This window comes from Nomascus leucogenys, chromosome 5 (assembly GCF_006542625.1).
Source record: "Nomascus leucogenys isolate Asia chromosome 5, Asia_NLE_v1, whole genome shotgun sequence".
Classification (NCBI taxonomy): Eukaryota; Metazoa; Chordata; class Mammalia; order Primates; family Hylobatidae; genus Nomascus; species Nomascus leucogenys.
The window spans coordinates 29,504,988-29,527,526 of NC_044385.1; the positions used below are offsets into that span (position 1 = coordinate 29,504,988).

The 22,539-nt window shown below is 38.1% G+C and overlaps 1 protein-coding gene across 1 annotated transcript in view; it reads right to left on the reverse strand.

Annotated features, from left to right (window-relative positions):
* The window catches only part of SPATA17 (spermatogenesis associated 17), a 235,765-nt gene that overhangs the window by 198,473 nt on the left and 14,753 nt on the right, over positions 1-22,539 (reverse strand). The window contains exons 2-3 of the mRNA XM_030812868.1: positions 17,527-17,616; positions 15,310-15,391 (exon numbers count right to left, since the gene is read on the reverse strand). Of these exons, the coding sequence (XP_030668728.1) occupies positions 15,310-15,391; positions 17,527-17,616 (172 nt within the window). The remainder of the gene's footprint in view (positions 1-15,309; positions 15,392-17,526; positions 17,617-22,539) is intronic.

Sequence of the window (22,539 nt, forward strand, 5' to 3'; positions counted from 1 at the left end):
GAAGAAATATATTCCTTTTGAAAACATAATTAATTTTCTGACTGGTTGACATCCATATGGATCTTTTAGACAGGGCTCTTATTCAATGGAATTAGACCAGAGAGGTTATACTTATGATTTATAACTGATGTCCTTTCTGATTTGTTGTCCATGAACTGTGATGACTGACCCAACTGTATACATGGCTAAGTATTTTGAAGGTTATCCTGCCTGTAAGACAAACTTCTGAGAACCCAGTCCCACCATTGGGCATGTTGGTTTTCTATTTTATATTGAGAACTTGATTCTTTCATTTTTACCTATCATTTCCAACTAATCCCTGGGCTTTGTCAAGTATTCTTTTCCTGTGACTGAACAACCTACCGTCTTCATACCTGCTTAATCTTATGTTTAATCTATTTGGAACACTTCTTCTAGATTAATTTTGTAAAGTATTGCTTTTATCAACTCCTTTTTTGAATTTTTAAAATCATATACTTTCAATAGTTTCCAATTGCTTAAAGCAAGGCATCCTAATTGGGCTGATTGATGTAACTAACACACTTGAGCATTTCAGATCACTAGGAGAGAGAGAGAGATATAGTCACAAGCTAAGGCACATGACACTTAACTTTTTTTATTTCTCTAGTAGGATAATGATTACTGATGACAGTATATCCCATATTTAAGTTTCTTTTTTCTCTATCAAGTGAATTACAATGTGGGTGGGGGATAAATGAGAACTACTCTCTTACAGGTCAAAGTGATAAGCAAAATTCACCACAATCAAGTGCCAGTTGTTTCTTTTCCAATTATCCCTCCTATCCCTCCCTATTCCTTTCCCTTAAACTTCAATCTGATCAAATTACTGCACTTTTTTTCTTCTCCCTTTCATATTCATATGACTTTGCTTGCCTGAAATGTCTTACCATTCCTTTCTAGCTGTCCAAGTCCTATCTCTCCTGTTTTCCTTATAAGCATTTATTTATAGGAGAAACTAACTTTTTTTCCCTACTATGAGTGCTACCAACTGGAATAAGAAGCTAGCATTCTCCTAACTCCAAATGGTACTTTCAAGCCATTTCAAACCAGTAGGATGAACTTCTTTAAATAAATAAATAAATAAATAAATAAATAAATAAATAAATTTAAGAACTCATTTCTAATATGAGGTTATTCAACTTTATTACTCTCTATTCCTTTTAGGTGTTCTTATCCTTCCTTAGGCTTCTGAATCACACTATCCTCTATCTCTCCTTGTTGCCCTCCCAACCTGCTCCCGCTATAGGGTATAAAGATTTTGGGCCGGGTGTGGTGGCTTACGCCTGTATTCCCAGCATTTTGGGTGGCTGAGGTGGGCAGATCACTGGAGGTCAGGAGTTGGAAACCAGCCCGACCAACACAGAGAAACCCCGTGTCTACTAAAAATACAAAAAACAAATTAGCCAGGTGTGGTGGTGGGTGCCTGTAATCCCAGCTACTCGGGAGGCTGAGACAGGAGAATTGCTTGAATCTGGGAGGCAGAGGTTGTAAGCAGCAATGGCACCACTGCACTCCAGTCTGGGCAACAGAGTGAGACTCCGTCTCAAAAAAAAAAGATTTTTAACACCTAGGTTAAAGTCTTACTCTTCATTGGAACTGCTGCTATTATCCCAAGACTTTTCATATTCATGTCAACAGCACATTCAATTCCCTAATCTCACAATTACCCACCTTTTCCAGTCCCAATGACCCCACACTTCAGTTTAGCCTTATATTCCCAAAACATGCTCCAGACTTTGTCAACTATGACCGTTCCACCTCTTGTTTTAAACCCAGACTGCAAATTCTTCTCAGTAAAGCCCTGGAGGCTTAATTTCTATTAAAAGACTGTTTCACCTACTCTAAACAAATCTAGTACAGATCTCTTCTTTTCCTCAGTTTTAAAATCCTTCTTCACATATTTTCATGTACAATATACAATAACTGCATGGTTTTTTTGTTATACGAACATACCATAAGTTATTTAATCTTTCCTCTATTGTTGAGCATTTTGGTTGAAAACCAAGAAAATATGAGCTTCAAGGACAAAATGATCAACCATTTCAAGAGCAAAACATTTAAAGTAATATGTATTTATAATAATTTTGAGTAATGTATCTAGATAACACGATGAGATCAACTGGCATCATTTGCTAGACTGAAAAATACAAAAGAAATATATGCATTAAAGTGATGAGAATGAAATCTTTAGAAGCCATGCACAATGGATAACAGGTCTGATGAGCCTGAGTTTTTGTTATTTTCCATATTAGGGCCATCGGCATTTCATAATTTTGAGTATGATCATTAGATTAATTTCTAATCAAGTAATTATGAGTATTTTGTACATATGCTTTGCCTTGTTTGCTGGCAATTGATCAATTGATAACAATTTGGTCATTATCAACAGTACTTTTTTATTTTTTTATTTTTTATTTTTTATTTTTTTTTTGAGATGGAGTTTCACTCTTGTCACCCAGGCTGGAGTGCAATGGCGGGATCTTGGCTCACTGCAAACTCTGCCTGCCAGGTTCAAGTGATTCTCCTGTCTCAGCCTCCCGAGTAGCTAGGATTACAAGTGAGTGCCACTATGCCTGACCAATTTTTGTATTTTTAATAGAGACGGAGTTTCACTATGTTGGCCAGGTTGGTCTCGAACTCCTGACCTCAGGTGATCTGCCTGCGTTGGCCTCCCAAAGTGCTGGGATTACAGGCATCAGCCACTGCACCTGTCCTGAACAGTTCATTTTTAAAATATCATTTTTTCCATAAAAATGAATTAAAAGCCAATTATATTCTTTCTCCCAGTTACCAGTAATATTATCTTTAAGATTAGGTGAACCAAATCTAAACTTATAATTATGATAAAAATGTGTTGTTAAAGTTTTAAATTAATATTAGTAACTCAGAGTCTTAAGTTGTCCTGTCTTTGGAGTTTAGACCCTAAGGAAAAAACATATATATGTTTCAGTTTTCTGGTATGACACTAAAAGGTGAAGAATGCTGCCTTATTATCTTATAACTGATTTGGAAGTCCTATAAAGAAAAATATCAAAAATATTGGGCATTTTCTCATCTAAAAATAAACACGTGTTCATCTAATGAAGAGAAACAAAAATATCTATGAAAGCAACTATGTAAATCTCTTATCAGTTTTAAAACTAGTGACTGGTATTTTACACATTTTTGCCAACCATGAAAAGATCAAATTGTTGGCTTTTATCATAACAACATACAATGGAATTTGATGGTACATGTCATCGTTTTTCCCATTTGAAGTTAATAAAACTTTCATTGTTCCTCTTTTAAATAATCATATATGAAAACATTTAAAGAAGTGTTATAATGGTAAGCCATGTATGAATACTGGGAACCTTGATTTCATCAATACATAATGTTATTTTTATAATTTGAATAATTTCTCTTTTTAATCATAATCAATCTTTGTAAATTAAATAGTTCTACCATAGGCTATTAATACATTTCAACAAAAAATTTAATTAAATTGAGTTTTAATGTGGTTGCCATACATATGTTATTCACTAGATGATCTCAATTTAAAAACGTAACATTGACCTGTCTAGGACTACAGTTATATATAATTATTTTATAACACCTCATATCAAACTAATTATATACTACAATAGCCTTTATACTTCTCTGCTCTCAGACTATGGTGATTCAAAAGTAGCACATTTGATATTAAACATAATGTAAATTGGGTAATAAAATATAAAAAAGGAAAGCAAATTTAAAAGTATAACAAAATGTATACAAGCCATCCCATTTAGTTTTTACAGATAAATTCACTCAGGGAACTCTCAAATTGTTAGTGCTCTTAAAAGAAGCAAATGAAAGGATATCTCTACATTTTTGTGGTACTATTGCTTAAAAGAATGACTTATTTTTATTTCCCTATTTATGAAACGAATGGATTAAGGAAGGGGTAAGGAAAAGCTAAATAGAACGCTACACAGCTAAAACAAGATGGGTCCCCAAATAGTAGGACTATTTGATTGTACAATGAAATGAACAGGCCACAGTAAAATTAAACCAAGAGTTCAGCATGCATAAAATGCATGTGCACTGAGCACACGCACCAGGTGACAATAAGTTTGTTACCAATAAAAAGGAGAATCAGAGCACATCTTCAATAACAGGAAAGAATTTTCACAGTTGTGACCCAACAGTTCTGTACCGCTAAGATAGGCAAATTTGGGTTATGTTGCTAGATATAGCAGCATGAAAGTCAGCAGAAAGGCCTAAAATGGAAGTTGAAAAGAAAAACAAAAACAACAGTCATACAGGGAGCAAAAAAGAGGCAAACAAATCACAAAACAAGACTGGAATAGCTCTATTATTGTTAGGGTTAATGAAGTCACTGTAGTGCAGAGCACATGACCCTTTAGGACTTGATCAGCTATTTGATGTCACCATGAGAATTATTTAAAAGCTGGATATAAATATTTTGGTATAGGAGAATTTTGAGGAAAGTTGACTTTCTTCACTAAAGAGATCCCAGAACTTCTATCTTTTCACAGTCCTCTTTCTGCTTGAACTTCACATTTGACAACTCCAAGTTTCCTATAAGTTTTCTCCTCTAATTTCTGTGATATAACATCACTCTGTTTTCCTGTTTATTCTTATTTTTAATTCCCTTTCCTCTTCCTAAATCCTACCTAATGCATTCCACAAGCCTCAGTTCTTAGACACCATTCTGTACTGTTCACACACTTTCTTCATTAGGTAGAAAATCCTGTCATCTTATAACTATGGATCTAGAACTTTTATCTCCAGTGCTGATCTTTAATCTAAGCTCCCATTCAATAGCTTGGTTTAACAAATATTTGTTGAGTTCTAATTTTGATGTACCAGAGATTTTGCTGAGTTTGCACCATCGCCTTGCAAGATATCACCACATGGAGGTGTCCTAACATCATCACAAACTCCAAAAGCTCCAAACATCTTTTTGTAAGCATAACCGAGTAACCCATTCAGAATGTTTCTTATAAACATCCTTGCTTTCGTTATCATTATAACTATCAATCAGCTTTGCTGAGATAAAAATACAACTATCGCAGTAGGTTGCAAAACAACAAAAGTTTATTTCTTACTCACACTACATGTGAGCTAAGGGTCCCTGTAGCTATGTCCCACATATCTCTTCGTCTCAGCCCTAAGGTTGAAGGAGCAAGCTGGAGCTAAGGTATGCCATTCTTTTGCCAGAGGGAAAGACCGAGAACACCTCTTTAAAGCTTCAGTTTGGGTGTGGCATATATCCCATCTGCTCACAACACATAGCCAAGCCCCACATCGGTGGGATGAGTATGAATCATCCTTTTTATGAAGAAGGGGAGAAGGGATGACTAATTTTGAATTTGAATACAATCCACCCTGGCACATACTGATGTTAATCATCATCTACATTGGCCATAGCAAACATCTTCCAACTTGTATCCCTGTGAATCATTTGTTTATCCAGTTGGTAAAAATTTCAGTAGGCCTTTAATGTGTCAGTCACTGGGATATTTTTGAGATATAATTAGACTCATCACTGCTACTCAGGAGCTTCCAATCAAATGAGAGAGATGTAAATAAACAAATGTATCAGTGAGACAAATGCCTACATGACAAGCATTTAAGAAGACAAAATTAATATTTTCAGTATTCCCGAATTTACTTTCTACTAAGATCAGGAAAAGTTGATCTTCAAGTAAAGTCTTGAGGGATACGTAGGAAATCAGACCAATGAGAGGCATGTTAGAGTGAAGAAAAGCATTCCAGGCAGAGGGAACAGCATTTGCCAAAAATCTTTGGGTGATAAGGACACTGCATATTTGGGCAATGGCAAGTGGTTGAATATGACTAAAGCATATTTATATAGGTATAGCAAGAAGTGACATTAGATAAGAAGCAATGGTAAGACCATGGAAGACCTCACATGTCATGTTAAAAAGCAAGGACTTTACATTGTATGCTATGGGAAGGAGGACTACAGGCATGGCAGTAAAATGATGCAGTTTAGTTTGGAATCAAGAGGCTTTTAAGAGGGAAAGTAAAAATGATTTGATGACCAATAGAGGGTGGGGTAGGGAACAAGAGGTGGTAGAGAGTCTAGGATGACTGTTTCTTAGGGTTCGATTTCTGGTTGAATTGCAGTACTATTACCTGAAAAAAAGGAATATAGGACGAGCCAATTTGGGCCACCTGAGGGACATCCAGAGAAGATGTTTAGTATTTAGTATGTGGATCTATATAGATATATATGGATCAGGAGCTGAGAACCCTAGGCACATCATTTAGTCTCCCTGAGTACCAATTTCTTCATCTATAAAACAGATACCACCTGCACATTCTTCTTAACAGAACCATTGCTCATGACATAATGAGACAATGATTGTAAAAACTATTTTTAAATAAAAAAATTCCTTAAAAATATATTAATATAAAATTATTTTATAAAAGTCACACTGAACTCCTTACCAACCTTCTGTTATTCCCCACTGTCTGCATAATTTAGAGCAACTATCTGATTTTTTCTGTATATGTTATGCTCATTCCTAATTTCAAAATTTCATTCATGTTTTCTTCCCAAGGATTAGCTCAAGTGTCATTTCCTTGACCTTCCGAGCCCATGTTAACTTCCCACCTGAATACGTATTACCTCTATTTGTGTGTGTGTGCCTATGTGTGTGTGTGTGTGTGTGTGTATGTGTGTGTGTTTTGATGGGCAAAGTCTCCTTTAAATTGACTTTCTTTTTAAATTAATTTAATAGATAATACATTCACATTGTTTAAAATTCAAACACTACAAATGAGTTGACATTGAAGTCTCTCTCTCATGCCTGTCTCTCAACTACTCAGTTCTCTTCCCCGCAGGCAGTTAATAGCATCAGGTTTTTTGTGTGTGATCTTTCCAGAGATCCTTCCAGAGTCAAGAAAATTAAATCAGTGGCTTTCAAATCATGCCCTGGTGGCTCAGGCGACAATCGAAAACACAGGGACAGGAAAGAAATGAAGCAGTTGCATTTGTTTAGCTTCCAATATATTGCCTATATTTTGTGTGGGTCTATTTTGCTTACTATAAGGAAATACTGAGACAGACTAATTCATTTATTTATTTATTTTTAATTATTATTATTTTTTTTGAGACAGAGTTTCGCTCTGTCGCCCAGGCTGGAGTGCAGTGGTGCGATCTTGGCTCACTGCAAGCTCCGCCTCCCGGGTTCACGCCATTCTCCTGCCTCAGTCTCCCGAGTAGCTGGGACTACAGGCACCTGCCACCACGCCCCGCTAATTTTTTGTGTTCTTAGTAGAGAGGGGTTGTCACCATGTTAGCCAGGATGGTCTTGATCTCCTGACCTCGTGATCCGCCCGCCTTGACCTCCCAAAGTCCTGGGATTACAGGCGTAAGCCTCCACACCCGGCCCCAGACTGACTAATTTATAAAGAAAAGAGGTCAATTTGGCTCATCCGTATGTGGTATCAGCATCTGCTCCACTTCTAGTGAGGCCTCAGGAAGCTTTTACTCATGGTGGAAGGTAAAGGGAGAGAGCAGGCATGTCACATGGCAAGAGAGGGAGCAGTTCAAGCTGCCAGACTCCTTTAAACAATCAGCTCTCATATGAATTAACACAATGAGAACTCACTCATTACTGTGGGGAGGGAACCAAGTCTTTCATGAGGGATCCTCTCCCATGACCCAAACACCTCCAACCAGGCCCCACCTCCAACACTGGGTTATATTTCAACATGAGATTTAGAGGGGACTGATATGGTTTGGCTGTGTCCCCACCCAAATCTCATGTTGAATTGTAATAATCCCCAGGTGTCAAGGGTGGGGCCTGATGGAGATAACTGAATCATGGGGGCAGTTTTCCTCATACTGTCCTCATAGATAGGGAACAAGTCTCACAAGATCTGATGGTTTTATATGGGGCTTTTCCTCCTTTTGCTCATTCTCTCTTGCTTGCCACCATGTAAGACATGACTTTCACTTTCCACCATGATTGTGAGGCCTCCCCAACCATGTGGAACTGTGAGTCCATTAAACTTCTTTTTCTTTATAAATGACCCAATCTCAGGTATGTTTTTATCAGCAGCATCAAAACAGACTAATACAGGGACAAACATTCAAACTATATTGTATTCTTTTACATATACGACTAAGAATTTTGCTAAAATTTTAGTTAGAGGAGGTTCCATTACTAAAGTTTTAAAATGACTGTTCTATACCATTCATTTTATAACTTAATCATTTACTGTATGACAGTGTTATTATTATATATAACTGTAAGGCCAAAAAAATTATGCAGCAGAAATTAAGAAAATGATGATTTAAGCAAACTTAATTTAGGACTAAGTGTGTGACAGTGCAGAGGTTCAAACAGTATCCTCAACTTATGTCCTACTGCCCAACCCAAGAAAACAGCAGATCATTTCATGTACTCTTGCTTCAGAAGATTTACATGTGATTGTCCATGTCTGGCTTTGTTTTTCTAAAACCTAAGCTCTGAGGCAATATGTTGGTGGAAGGTGGGCAGAGCAGTGTGAGGTGTAAAAGAAGTGGTGTGGGCATAGGATGAAAAGAGAGGAGCAAAGATTCCACATGCCTAAGAAAGAACTGAACATTAGCCTTCTGAAATGAAGCTATGCAGCATTTGGCATTCCTATGGCTCCTGGGAGGTGGCTAAAACTCTAGGGGTAAGCTTCATGACAGCTGTGGAGAAGAAATATATGTAGAAAGCATATGTAGAAAGCTGAAACTGGATCCCTTCCTTACACCTTATACAAAAATTAATTCAAGATGGATTAAAGACTTACATGTTAGACCTAAAACCATAAAAACCCTAGAAGAAAACCTAGGCAATACCATTCAGGACATAGGCATGGGCAAGGACTTCATGTCTAAAACACCAAAAGCAATGGCAACAAAAGCCAAAATTGACAAATGGGATCTAATTAAACCAAAGAGCTTTTGCACAGCAAAAGAAACTACCATCAGAGTGAACAGGCAACATACAAAATGGGAGAAAATTTTCACAACCTACTCATCTGACAAAGGACTAATATCCAGAATCTACAATGAACTCAAACAAATTCACAAGAAAAAAACAAACAACCCCATCAAAAAGTGGGTGAAGGACATGAACAGACAATTCTCAAAAGAAGACATTTATGCAGCCAAAAAACACATGAAAAAATGCTCATCATCACTGGCCATCAGAGAAATGCAAATCAAAACCACAATGAGATATCATCTCACACCAGTTAGAATGGTGATCATTAAAAAGTCAGGAAACAACAGGTGCTGGAGAGGATGTGGAGAACTAGGAACACTTTTACACTGTTGGTGGGACTGTAAACTGGTTCAACCATTGTGGAAGTCAGTGTGGCGATTCCTCAGGGATCTAGAACTAGAAATACCATTTGACCCAGCCATCCCATTACTGGGTATATACCCAAAGGACTATAAATTATGCTGCTACAAAGACACATGCACATGTATGTTTATTGTGGCACTATTCACAATAGCTAAGACTTGGAACCAACCCAAATGTCCAACAACAATAGACTGGATTAAGAAAATGTGGCACATATACACCATGGAATACTATGCAGCCATAAAAAATGATGAGTTCATGTCCTTTGTAGGGACATGGATGAAACTGGAAACTATCATTCTCAGTAAACTATCGCAAGGACAAAAAAGCAAACACCGCATGTTCTCACTCATAGGTGGGAATTGAACAATGAGAACACATGGACACAGGAAGGGGAACATCACACTCTGGGGACTGTCGTGGGGTGGGGGGAGGGTTGAGGGACAGCACTAAGAGATTTACCTAATGCTAAATGACGAGTTAATGGGTGCAGCACACCAACATGGCACATGGATACATATGTAACAAACCTGCACATTGTGCACATGTACCCTAAAACTTAAAGTATAATAATAATTTTAAAAAAACCATCATGAACCAATCTAAATGAGGAAAAGCTTCATATTTTGATTTCGTTTTCAAAAGAACCAAAAAATAATTAGATCCAAATCTGGAGAATCATTTGGTGATTATACTGGGTGATACCCTTTTTGATCTAATCCAGTTGAGATGCTAAAGTAACAAAACAAATATTCTTAGGTGGCTTATTATTTGAACTTTTAAAAGTATTTTTTTAATCAGCAACCCCAGCATCATTAAAATAAATACACATTCCAAGGTGACTACTTTGAAAACAGTTATTGAAATGTATAAACTCTTATATGTTTGATTAAAAAGAGGTCTCAGCCTGGTAAAGTGACTCATGCCTGTAATCCCAGCATTTTGGGAGGCCAGGGCGGGTGGATCATCTGAAGTCAGGAGTTCGAGACCAGCCTGGCCAACATGGTGAAACCTCATCTCTATTAAAAATACAAAAACTAGACAGGCGTAGGGGGTGTGTGAGGGTAGCTGTAATCCCAGCTATTTGGGAGGCTGAGGCAGGAGAATCACTTGAACCCAGGAATGTCTTATATGCATAAGTGTACTCTACTGTCTTTGTCCATACCATTGACATACAACCTCAATCGCTTATAAATAATAGGACTAAGGGTGCTCATTACTCCACAGAATATCTTAATTTCTTGGTCATCCTGGTTAAGTAATATGATTCTATCAAAAATTGGTTTGAAGAAGCTCCTAGTGAGAAAACCAAGGACTATTTGAGCACCAAACCATTTAGTGAGAATAGTTGACTATAACCCACCCATTGAATAAAATAGGAATCCATTACTTCATGCTCATATAAACACATGAATAAATAAGTAAATAGGAGAGAGGAAAATCTCTTATAGCAAAATGCTGGTAAGTAAATGTAAGAGAAACAATGGAATTAGAAAATCACTGTTGGAGAACTATAGTAATAATTGATTCTGGTAAGAGTCATAATTGGATGCTAAACCTAGCATACAAAAGTTTAATGAGGAAGAAGATGTATACATAGCATTTAAATATCCCCTCATGAGAGACAAATAGTAAGTTGACAGTGTAGAAACCCGAGAGACACTACTTTAATCAAAGTTAACATTTATTGGACAAACTGATGACATATGCATCATAATATGATGTATTGAGATGTATTTCTGCTAAAAATGCATAACCAGAATCTAACACTGAAGAAACACTAGCAAGCAAAAATTGAGAAATAGTCTGAAAAATAACTAGTCTGTACTCTTCAAAAATATTAGGGTTACGAAAAGTGAAGACAGACTAAAAAATTATTCTAGATTAAAGGTGACTAAACAGACACAACAAACACTAACTACAAAGTGAAATCCTCGTTTGTACCCTGGAAAAGATTTTTTGCTATAAATGACATTACTGGTACAATCAGTCAAATATAAATAGCGTCTATATATTAGCAAATAGTTTTGTACAGATGTCAATTTCCTGATTTTAATATTGTAATAAGATTATGTAGGGCTGGGTGCAGTGGCTCACGCCTATAATCCCAGCACTTCGCGAGGCCAAGGCGGGCATATCACAAGGTCAGGAGATTGAGACCATCCGGCTAACACGGCAAAACCCCGTCTCTACTAAAAATACAAAAATTAGCCAGGCGTGGTGGCACGCACCTGTAATCCCAGCTACTTGGGAGGCTGAGGCAGGAGAATCACTTGAACCCGGGAGGCAGAGGTTGCAGTGAGCTGAGATCACACCCTTGCACCCTGGAACGACAGAGCGAGACTCTGTCTAAAAAAAAAAAAAAAGATTATGTAAACAATATGCATGCAATATATTGAGAGATAAGGGGGCATAACTTCTGTAACTTTGTGTCAAATGAATAAAATAATGTATATAGAGAAAAATGTATACAGAGAAGAGGAAATAATAATGCAAATTTTTTCACTTGATTAAAAAATGTGAGTGGAGAATATATGGAAGTTCTTTGTACTATTTTTGCAACTTTTCTGTAAATCTGAAATTTTTTCAAAATTTAAAACTTCTTTTAAAGTGGCCTGAATGTAAATGATAGCACAATAAATTTTAAAAATCATATGCCACCTGGGCACAGTGGCTCATGCCTGTAATCCCTGTATTTCGGGAGGCAGAGGCAGGCAGATCACTTGAGGCTGGGAGTTGGAGACCAGCCTGGCCAACAGGGCGAAACCCTGTCTGTACCAAAAATACAAGAAAATTAGCCGGGCATGGTGGAAGGTCCCTGTAATTCCAGCTACTCGGGAAGCTGAGGCAGGAGAATCATTTGAATCAGGGAGGCAGAGGTTGCAGTGAGCCAAGATCACACCAGTGCACTCCAGTCTGGACAACAGAGCAAGACTTTGTCTCAAAAAACAAAAAATAAGTAAATAAGAATAAATAAATAAATAAAAATCATATGTCAAAATTGGAAAGAAAGAAGAAAAAGGAGAAAGAAGGTGGAGAAAGAAAACTTATGTTTAAAAATAGTATTTAAAAGCCATCGATAGGAATTTCACATACAAAAGCAACACTGATATTTGATTACATTTTTTCCATACCTGTGAGACAAATGGACCCAAATATGAAATAAAAATTCTGCATTAAAATGGTATAAATTAAGTTTGGATAGAATATGGAATATATACTGTAGCCAATGGAATTCTTTGATTTTATATGTCTTTAAATAGAAAATATGGGTTTTTCGTATGTATACCAGATAAAAGGTTATTAACAAAATCCCTGGCATTCAAATTGAAAAAGTAAAAGAAGAAAAATCAAATCTCTTCTTCACTGTTTAAGAATATGACATTATGTCCAGGAAACATCTACAACACTTCCTTCTATCTGACTTCTGCTTCCGTTGGCTCACTGTCCAATGTCAGCCATTGTCAAAGATTCTTAAAACTATTGTTTCTACAACCACACTCATTTGTTTTCAGAAGAGCAACTTACGAAGATCATGAAGATTTAACTCTTCAATAATATAGAAGAGCATATATTTAACTATATTAATTTTAGTATATAAGCACAGAGACATAGACAATATGAAGGAAATACAAATTATCCTGATCACCTTTAATATTCTAAAATATCAAGTTGTAGACTCTAGGGTTATGAGTTGAATAGCAGTTTAGATGGATTGATGGTGAATCCAATATCTACACTTAAACCCTGAAAGTCTCTTTTCCCTCTTCAATTTTCTTTCCTATTTATTATAAGTACAGCTTTAAAGATATCTGTCTTTGTGTTTCTTTGCTTTCCTCCTAATTTCTATTGTCACTAATTCTAAGAAAGACAAGCTTCAAAACGTAAGAAGTTTCCTGAGTCACTGTATAAAAATTGTATGCCTATGTATCTATCTATCCACACACTACACTCACTCACATATAATAAAATTATCATGTGATTATGCATAAGTGAGAGAAATGTAAAATGGAGCTAATATGATTTGAAAATCTCTCACTTATATTACTCCAAGCAAACTGCCTCCATAGTTTTTGAATAATACTAACAACAGCATCACAAATGAAAAACTACCATTTTTGATCACTGACTAGGTGCCAGTCACTGTTCTGGGTATTTTACGTACAGTGGTACAGTGTTTCACTTAATTTTCACAAAAATCTCCCACACATTCTTATCCTCATTTTAAAGACAAGGGACATAAGCAAGGTCCACACAGGTTAAATAACCTGCCCACAGTCATCAAACCTCCGTCATCAGTTCTAAAGCCTGTCCTCTTTCTACAGTTCAACGAGAGTCAAAAGGTAGGTACAAGACTCAGAGATATTGCATATTTAATGCTTACCACAGTGTCTGGCACCTAGCATATATTCTGTAACTATTAGTTACATCTTCTTCCCAATTTTTCCTTTCCAAAATGTTAAGCAGAAACAGAAATAGAGGCATTTGATTTCAGAGTAATTCAAAGAGTTACTTTTTAAAATGATGTTTTTAACCGAAATCAAGACAGGAGAAGGGAAAAAAAAAGTTTGGCTGGGCGTGGTGGCTCACACCTGTAATCCCAGCACTTTGGGAGGCCAGGGCAGGCGGATCACCTGAGGTCAGGAGTTTGAGACCAGCCTGGCCAATATGGTGAAACCCTGTCTCTATACTAAAAATACAAAAAAATTAGCCAGGTATGGTGGCTGGAGCCTGTAATCTCAGCTACTCAGAAGGCTAAGGCAGGAGAATCACTTGAACCCAGGAGGCAGAGGTTGCGGTGAGACGAAATCGTGCCATTGCACTCCAGCCTGGGGTACAGAGTGAGACTCCATCTCAAAAAAACAAAAAGACATACTATACTCAGACTGGTGACCAATCAGTAACAATTTTTGGCTTCTACCAGTAAAGGGAGCACCGCATAGTAGAAACAGAAATGTTCATTCTTCTGTTCATCTATGTAAGTGCTAACTATTTAATATATGCCAGGCACCATGCTCTGAGAGTGCAACACTAATGAGACATAGTCTCTGTCCTTACGGAGATTAGGCAGAGGATCTTGGCAATTACCAAACAACTGTGCCCAATGTAGAAACTTCTATAACAACTGTAAGGTTGCTATGTATATTAAATGTACCACTATGTGTTCATGGACAAGTGGATGAGACTCAGTTTCCTAGCCTGCCAAATGAGTACAACAGTTACTTTTAATAAGCATCCTAACATACAAATTAAATAATTACACAAAATGCCTGGTATATAACAGGTGTTTAATAAATAATAGCTAGTATAAAAGCACCATGTAATCTTTGTTGCTTTCCAATAATAATTAATCACGTGATATAACCACAAATATGTTTAACTTTCCATAAAAAACCATTCTGGAATGATATATCATTTATTAAATTATTTAAATCTTATTTACACCTATGAAACAAAATTTATCAGAAAGTTCTGAAGAGAAGAGAAAAGAAGGCTTATTCTTTGCTTTGATCAATTCAGCATTCTTATGAGGATATTTATTGACTGTGTTCTGGGCAAGGCATTAGCTTAAAATGTTGGTGATCCAAAAAGGAAGTGGGCTGCAGTGCCCACTCTCAAAAAGCTCACCATCTACAAAGTACAGACAATCATCAACAAATAAGTATAAATGCATATACTGTGAAAAGTACTTCAAGCAAAAATAATATCAGTGTAGTTTGGGTACCAAAAAATGGGTCAATTCTCCATAGAAATACCAGAAAATGCTTTCAAGAATAGGTCTTATACTAAAAATTAAGCCCAATTTGGTCCTTACGTAAATACTCATCATCAGTAATTTCCCAACTATATGGAAATATGACTAAAGTGAGTAAGTTACAGCATATTGTACAATTCAAATGCTAACATATGTATATTTTATATTTACCTGCACAGTTAGTTGATACTGCTTTCTGCCTAAGAAACTTCTCCACCATTTTTGAATAATTGTTACAATCCTGTTTAAATGCCTAGGATAAAAATATATGCTTATTAGTATCCTTTCATTGAAACAAGGTCAGTTAAATCTTTGTTAAAATACTCTCTTACAATTCAAGAATTCAAATTCAAAGCCAAGTTTATGTGCCCTTTTAAAGAGTAGAAAGTTATTGTGGGATAGAATTAATCATTTCTAGAAGTGGAAGAAAATGGCATTGGTAATTATTTGTTATTTCTTTGGGGCTTATTATTACACAATACTTAATTTCAATTCTTCTTCAATACTTACTCTTTAACATATTTTTGAATGTTAAGACTATAAAACAGGTCAAAGTGACATGTTGAGAAATAAGCCAGGCACTATTGATATAAATCATTATTAGCAATTAGAAATAATTGTGAGGGCCGGGCGCAGTGGCTCATGCCTGTAATCCTAGCACTTTGGGAGGCCAAGGCAGGTGGATCACCTGAGCTTAGGAGTTTGAGACCAGCCTGGGCAACACGGTGAAACCGCCCATCTCTACTAAAAATACAAAAATTAGCCAGGTGTGGTGGTGCGTGCCTGTACTCTTGGCTACTCTGGAGGCTGAGGCAGGAGAATCGCTTGAACCAGGGAAGCAGAGTTTGCAGTGAGCCAAGATTGCGCCATTGCACTCCAGCCTGGGCGACAGAGCAAGACTCTGTCTCAAAAAAAAGAGAAAGAAAGAGAAAGAGAGAGAGAGAGAGAAAGAATTCATGAGGTTAAGAAATAGTTCTCCTCTTCATTCTTTTCCTGTAATCCTCAGTCTATCCAAGCCAACATCATGTTAGTCTGCTGAATTCAGAAATACTCTATTTGCCACCATGTTCCTTAGTTTATATAGTAGCCAAAAGAGAAGTCTTGTCTTTCAGGCGCTGTGGCTCATGCCTGTTATCCCCGCACTTTGGGAAGCCAAGGCGGGTGGATCACCTGAGGTCGGGAGTTCGAGACCAGCCTGACCAACATGGAGAAACCCCGTCTCTATTAAAAATACAAAATTAGCCAGGCGTGGTGGCACATGCCTGTAATCCCAGCTACTTGGGAGGCTGAGGCAGGAGAATCGCTTGAATCTGGGAGGCGGAGGTTGCGGTGAACCGAAATGGTGCCATTGCACTGCAGCCTGAAGAACAAGAGCGAAACTCTGTCTCAAAAAAAAAAAAAGAAAGAGAAGCCTTGTCTTCACACTTTAAATTTGCATGTCTAGCTCTTACTAGACAGTATAAGGAAGTTTCATATAGGATAATTCCAGACCTGATGAGTTATTATGGAGTAGGCATATTTTCCTCTACCTTATCCAGGAAAATATTTTTTAAGAATTGATGGGACACTGAGGGAAAGTTTGGGCACTGAAAAAAAAAAGTGAGAAAGAGTTAAGACAGGGACAAATTTCCGTCTCTTTTTATAGTCAGAATGACATCATCCATGCATCACTTTCTTTTATCTACCAACATGGTAGAAAAGATTGAAACTGTTTTCTCTTTTTCCCCCCTTTCTTACCAGTCAATGAATTTATTGCTATAAATACAAACCCAGTCATTTGTAGATCCTTTGGAATTTGGGAAAAGGAATCTGAGCAAGTGTGTTTGTAATATTGAGAATTTTATTTATTTATTTATTTATTTATTTATTTATTTATTTATTTTGAGGCAGTCTCACTCTGTTGCCCAGGCTGGAATGCAGTGGCACCTTCTCAGCTCACTGCAAACTTCGCCTTCCGGGTTCAAGGGATTCTCCTGCCTCGACCTCCTAAGTACCTGGGATTACAGATGTGCACCACCACGCCCGGCTAATTTTTGTATTTTTAGTAGAGACTGGGTTTCGCCTTGTTGGCCAGGCTGATCTCAAACTCCTGACCTCAAGTGATCCATCTGCCTCAGCCTCCCAAAGTGCTGGGATTACAGGAGTGAGCCACTGCGCCCAGCCAATATTGAGAATTTTAAAAAGCAATACAGTCAATATAATTTAGTTTTGGTAAGAAAAGATCAGAAATACTACGTATTTCTTTTAAAAGAGTACCATACAATTTATCAACGACATTATGAGTAAAATAAAAAATTATTTGAAATGAGTACTTCATGAATAAATTACATTTTCTAAGGAATATATTTTTATGATATATCTGAGGTTTCCATGACAAAACCAGTATACCTGATATATGCCCGAACTTGACATCCTCGAAACCAGCTTTGGATTTTAACTGCTGCATCATTCTCCTTTTTTCTAAATGGATCTACAACACTAAAACAAAATGTTTAAAAAGCACTTCATTAGTAACTAATATAATTCTAAAGCAAGTCAACCTGTTAAACTTGATTTTTAATTTTTTCCAAAATGATAATTATAAATTCAAATGTCATTTTAAATAACATTAAAGTATAAATAAATAAGGCATTTCAAAAATCATGAGCTATGTTTTGAAAATTAACCTTTCTCTGAGAAGCCATGTGCTTTCAACAGCTTTGCTTTTTTTATTTTGATAATCACCAATTTTACAACTAATTAATTTGCCAGTAATTTTTATTAGGGAGTAAGAAAGAAATGTGTTATTTTGACATTATTTTTAAAACATAATCATTTGAATTTACTGTTTAAATGCTACTACACATGTATCATGCAAGATGAAAATGCTCACATATTTCACTCATTCATCAGTTAAATGAGTTGCCTCTAAGTTAAATGAATCCATCACAGAATGCCTGTTCCATTAATAGCTAGAATTCTAAGAAAGTCTGTTTAATTAAAGGAGGCAGGGGGAGGGCCATAGTGCTTATATAGAGATAAGAAATTCAAGTCAGTGATCCAGATGTGAGACATGTACAATACAGGGAGAATTCACACAAATCAGTAAGATTACATAAAGTGTAGATTAAGTGTAAAATAAACTGTAAAAACCACACAAAAGAATATATAAATAGTTGCATTACCTGATAATGAACGGAAGGCACCATGATAAGATTACTATATGATGCAATAAAATCTGCTGGAAATAATTGAGTGTAAGACCACTGAGACAATTAGGAATAGAAGAAAGGAAAGATTTCTTATTGTTGTATATTCGTACCGCATGTCACAAATTACAAAAGAGGTTTGAGTAAGGCCCGCTCGGTGACTCACGCCACACTGTAATCCCAGCGCTCTGGGAGGCCAAGGTGGGCGGATCATCTGAGGTCAGGAATTCCAGACTAGCCTGGCCAACATGATGAAACTCCGTTTCTACTAAAAATACAAAAATTAGCTGAGTGTGGTGGCGGGCTTCTGTAATCCCAGCTACTCAGGAGGCCGAGACAGAAGAATCGCTTGAACCCGGGAGGCGGAGGTTGCAGTGAGCTGAGATAGCGCCATTGCACTCCAGCCTGGGCGACAGAGCGAGACTCTGTCTCAAAATAAAAAAAAAAAATTTTTTTAAAGAGGCTTGACTTAAGTGTATTCTGGCATCATATTATTGTCCTCCATGTGGGAGGGAGAACAGCTTAAAGTCCTTTTGAGAGGTGACAGCATGCTGGCAGTCCTCACAGCCCTCGCTCGCTCTGCGTGCCTCCTCTGCCTGGGCTCCCACTTTGGCCGCACTTGAGGAGCCCTTCAGCCCACCGCTGCACTGTGGGATCCCCTTTCTGGTTTGGCCAAGGCGGGAGCCAGCTCCCTCAGCTTGCAGGCCCGTGTGGAGGGAGAGGCGCAAGCGGGAACCAGGGCGCCCGGCGCTTGCGGGCCAGCTGGAGTTCCGGGAGGGCGTGGGCTTGGCGGCCCCGCACTTGCAGCAGCCGGCCGGCCCTGCCTGCCCCGGGCAATGAGGGACTTAGCACCCGGGCCAGCGGCTGCGGAGGGTGTACTGGGTCCCCCAGCAGTGCCAGCCCATCGGCTCTGTGCTCGATTTCTCACCGGACCTTAGCTGCCTTCCCGCGGGGCAGGGCTCGGGACCTGCAGCCCGCCATGCCTGAACTTCCCACACCCTCCATGGGCTCCTGTGCCGCTGGAGCCTCCCACAGGAGCGCCACCCCCTGCTCCACGGCGCCCAGTCCCATCGACCACCCAAGGGCTGAGGAGTGGCAGCACACAGCGCAGGACTGGCAGGCAGCTCTACCTGCAGCCCTGGTGCAGGATCCACTGGGTGAAGCCAGCTGGGCTCCTGAGTCTGGTGGAGATGTGGAGAACCTCTATGTCTAGCTCAGGGATTGTAAATACACCAATCAGCACCCTGTGTCTAGCTCAGGGTCTGTGAATGCACCAATCGACACTCTGTATCTAGCTGCTCTGGTGGGGACTTGGAGAACCTTTGTGTCCATACTCTATCTAACTGATCTGCTGGGGAAGTGGAGGACTTTTATGTCTAGCTCAGGGATGGTAAACGCACCAATCAGCACCCTATCAAAACAGACCACTCAGCTCTACCAATCAGCAGAACGTGGGTGGGGCCAGATAACAAAAGCAGGCTGCCCGAGCCAGCAGTGGCAATCCGCTCGGGTCCCCGCCACACTGTGGAAGCTTTGTTCTTTCGCTCTTTGCAATAAATCTTGCTACTGCTCACTCTTTGGGTCCACACTGCTTTTATGAGCTGTAACACTCACCGCAAAGGTCTGCAGCTTCACTCCTGAGCCAGCGAGACCACGAACCCACCAGAAGGAAGAAACTCTGAACACATCCGAACATCAGAAGGAACAAATTCCAGACGCGCCACCTTAAGAGCTGTAACACTCAACTGCGAGGGTCCGCGGCTTCATTCTTGAAGTCAGTGAGACCAAGAACCCACCAATTCCGGACAGACTTTCCTCCAGAGAACTTTCCCTGACTTCCCAGACTACAATTAGGCCTTTCCATGTTACACTCTCATAGCTCTTCATAATATTTACCACAATCATATTTAAAAATTATTTAACGATGGTCTCTTCCACTAAACTTGAAAACATCGAAGGAAGTAATCTTGTCTATTTTGTCCTATACTGTATTCCCCATGGCCTCAGGAGAGATCATTGGTATTACTCCTAACACTCAACCTTTGTCTTACCAAAGATGCTACCTGAGGGAGAAACATGCCTGTTGGCATATTCCATCCCAGTGAGAAATGCCACTCACAGGCTTCCCTCACTAGATCTACTCCCAACATTGAAACCTCTCCCTACTTTAGGATGACATAGTTGCTGAGAGCCCATGAGTGCCCCTATCCTCTTAGTAACTTAAACCCTGGGTGATGATGGGAAAAAGACAGGCAGACATGAAAGCAGCTGTTGAGAGAAATAGAAGGAAATAAATACGTTTTACTAAATAAAACCTTATATGACAGGCACTATTCCTAATATTTCACATACCAGTGAATTAACTCATACATAATCCTTCAACACCTCTATGAAGAAGAGAATTATTATCCCTATTTGACAGAAGATACCACTGTGGAGAAAGCATAGTAATATGCCCAAGGTCACAGCTTTAGTAAGTGTCACAGCTGGCATTTAATCCTTGGTAGTCCTACTCTAGAGGCTGGGTTTTTGTTTGTTTGTTTGTTTGTTTGGGTTTGAGACGGAGTTGCTCTGTTGCTCAGGCTGGAGTGCAGTGGTGTGATCTCTGCTCGCTGCAATCTCTGCCTCCCGGGTTCAAGCGATTCTTCTGCCTCAGCCTCTGAGTAGCTGGAACTACAGGTGCACGCCACCATGCCTGGCTAATTTTTGTATTTTTAGTAGAGACAGGGTTTCACCATATTGGCCAGGCTGGTCTCGAACTCCTGACCTCGTGATCCACCCACCTCAGCCTCCCAAAGTGCTGGGATTACAGGCGTGAGCCACTGTGCTCGGCTCAGAGGCTGGGTTTTTAACCATCACTGCTTCTAAAGGGCAAGAGAGTAAGAAATGAAAAGAGGAGAAGAAAGGGAAAGTAAAATGGAAGAAAAGGAAAATGCAAAAAAAATTCATGTAATCAATTTCTAAATATAATATTGAGACTTTGTGGGAAAAGTTAGCACCAATCTCCCTAAAACAATAAAATAAACTGAGAGACTAAGAATTTGAAATGATAGCAACATCTATAGCAACACCCCAAAATTTCAGACTATACCAAGTGTTAGTGTTAAGAATTCATATATATTGCTGCTAGGAAATAGTTTGGACTTTGAACATATACAGAATAATTTTATTTACATAAGTAAAAACCTCACAAAACTTTAGGGATGTTCACTAAGGATGTATACACATGTAGTAAAATTATAATGAGAATGATAAAACACAAATTTCAAGACAGAAATGAAGGATAGGAGAAATGAGATTAATAGTTGAAGCCAAGGCAAAAGGCCTTGGTTTTCAGAGTTTTATGCATAATATTAAGGAATTCTAGACTCCTTGATTATCAACATTTTGACCATGGAAACACATATCCCCAAAGTTTGATAATCTCTGTAAAGATTTACAGTAAAAGACACTAAATAACAACAATTATATATAAAAAAAAAGGTCCATCATAAGATACAAGTATAGTGCAGTGTCATAGAAGTTAATGGGAAGGCATCAGAATGGGAGATCATGATTAAGCAATGTTAAATACTGTGCAGAAGTCATGGAAAACAAGGTCATTATTCAACTGGTTGCAGGGTGAGAAGGAATTTTTCATTTTTCTTTTAAAATCTTATCCTGACCAATAACAAGATGGGATAGTGGAACAAAGACACTGTCATTGATGGCCAACATGGAAAAGATACAACAACATAATGTCCAGTAGAGCAGGCAACTCAAAGAAGATAGAGTGTGGAAAAAATAAGAATAATTTCATTCAAAAAAGCTAATGTGCAATAAAATTCATGATAATAGAATAGAGCTGTTTCTTATGGTTATTTAAACCTTTTACCATTAATATTTAACAAACTATACTAGATTTGTTTTTCATCTTCTTAATATAGTCCATTTAAATTACTGAAAACATTTGTTTCTCCTTTCCCACCAACAATCAACTGGCTACCTTTACAAAAATGGAAGAAAAATATGAATAAGGCAATACAGACACATCTAATTCTTCTTTTGAAGTTACTGTATTAGTTATTAATGTATTTGTATGAACTCACCCTTTATTTATAATTGTCATTAGAAATGCAGAAGAGAAGCAATCAAATTAACTGTTTTGGGTTTATGTTTGTTAATCTCTCCTGGTGACACCAGTCAAGTGGAAAATTAAATAATTTCTTTTTGG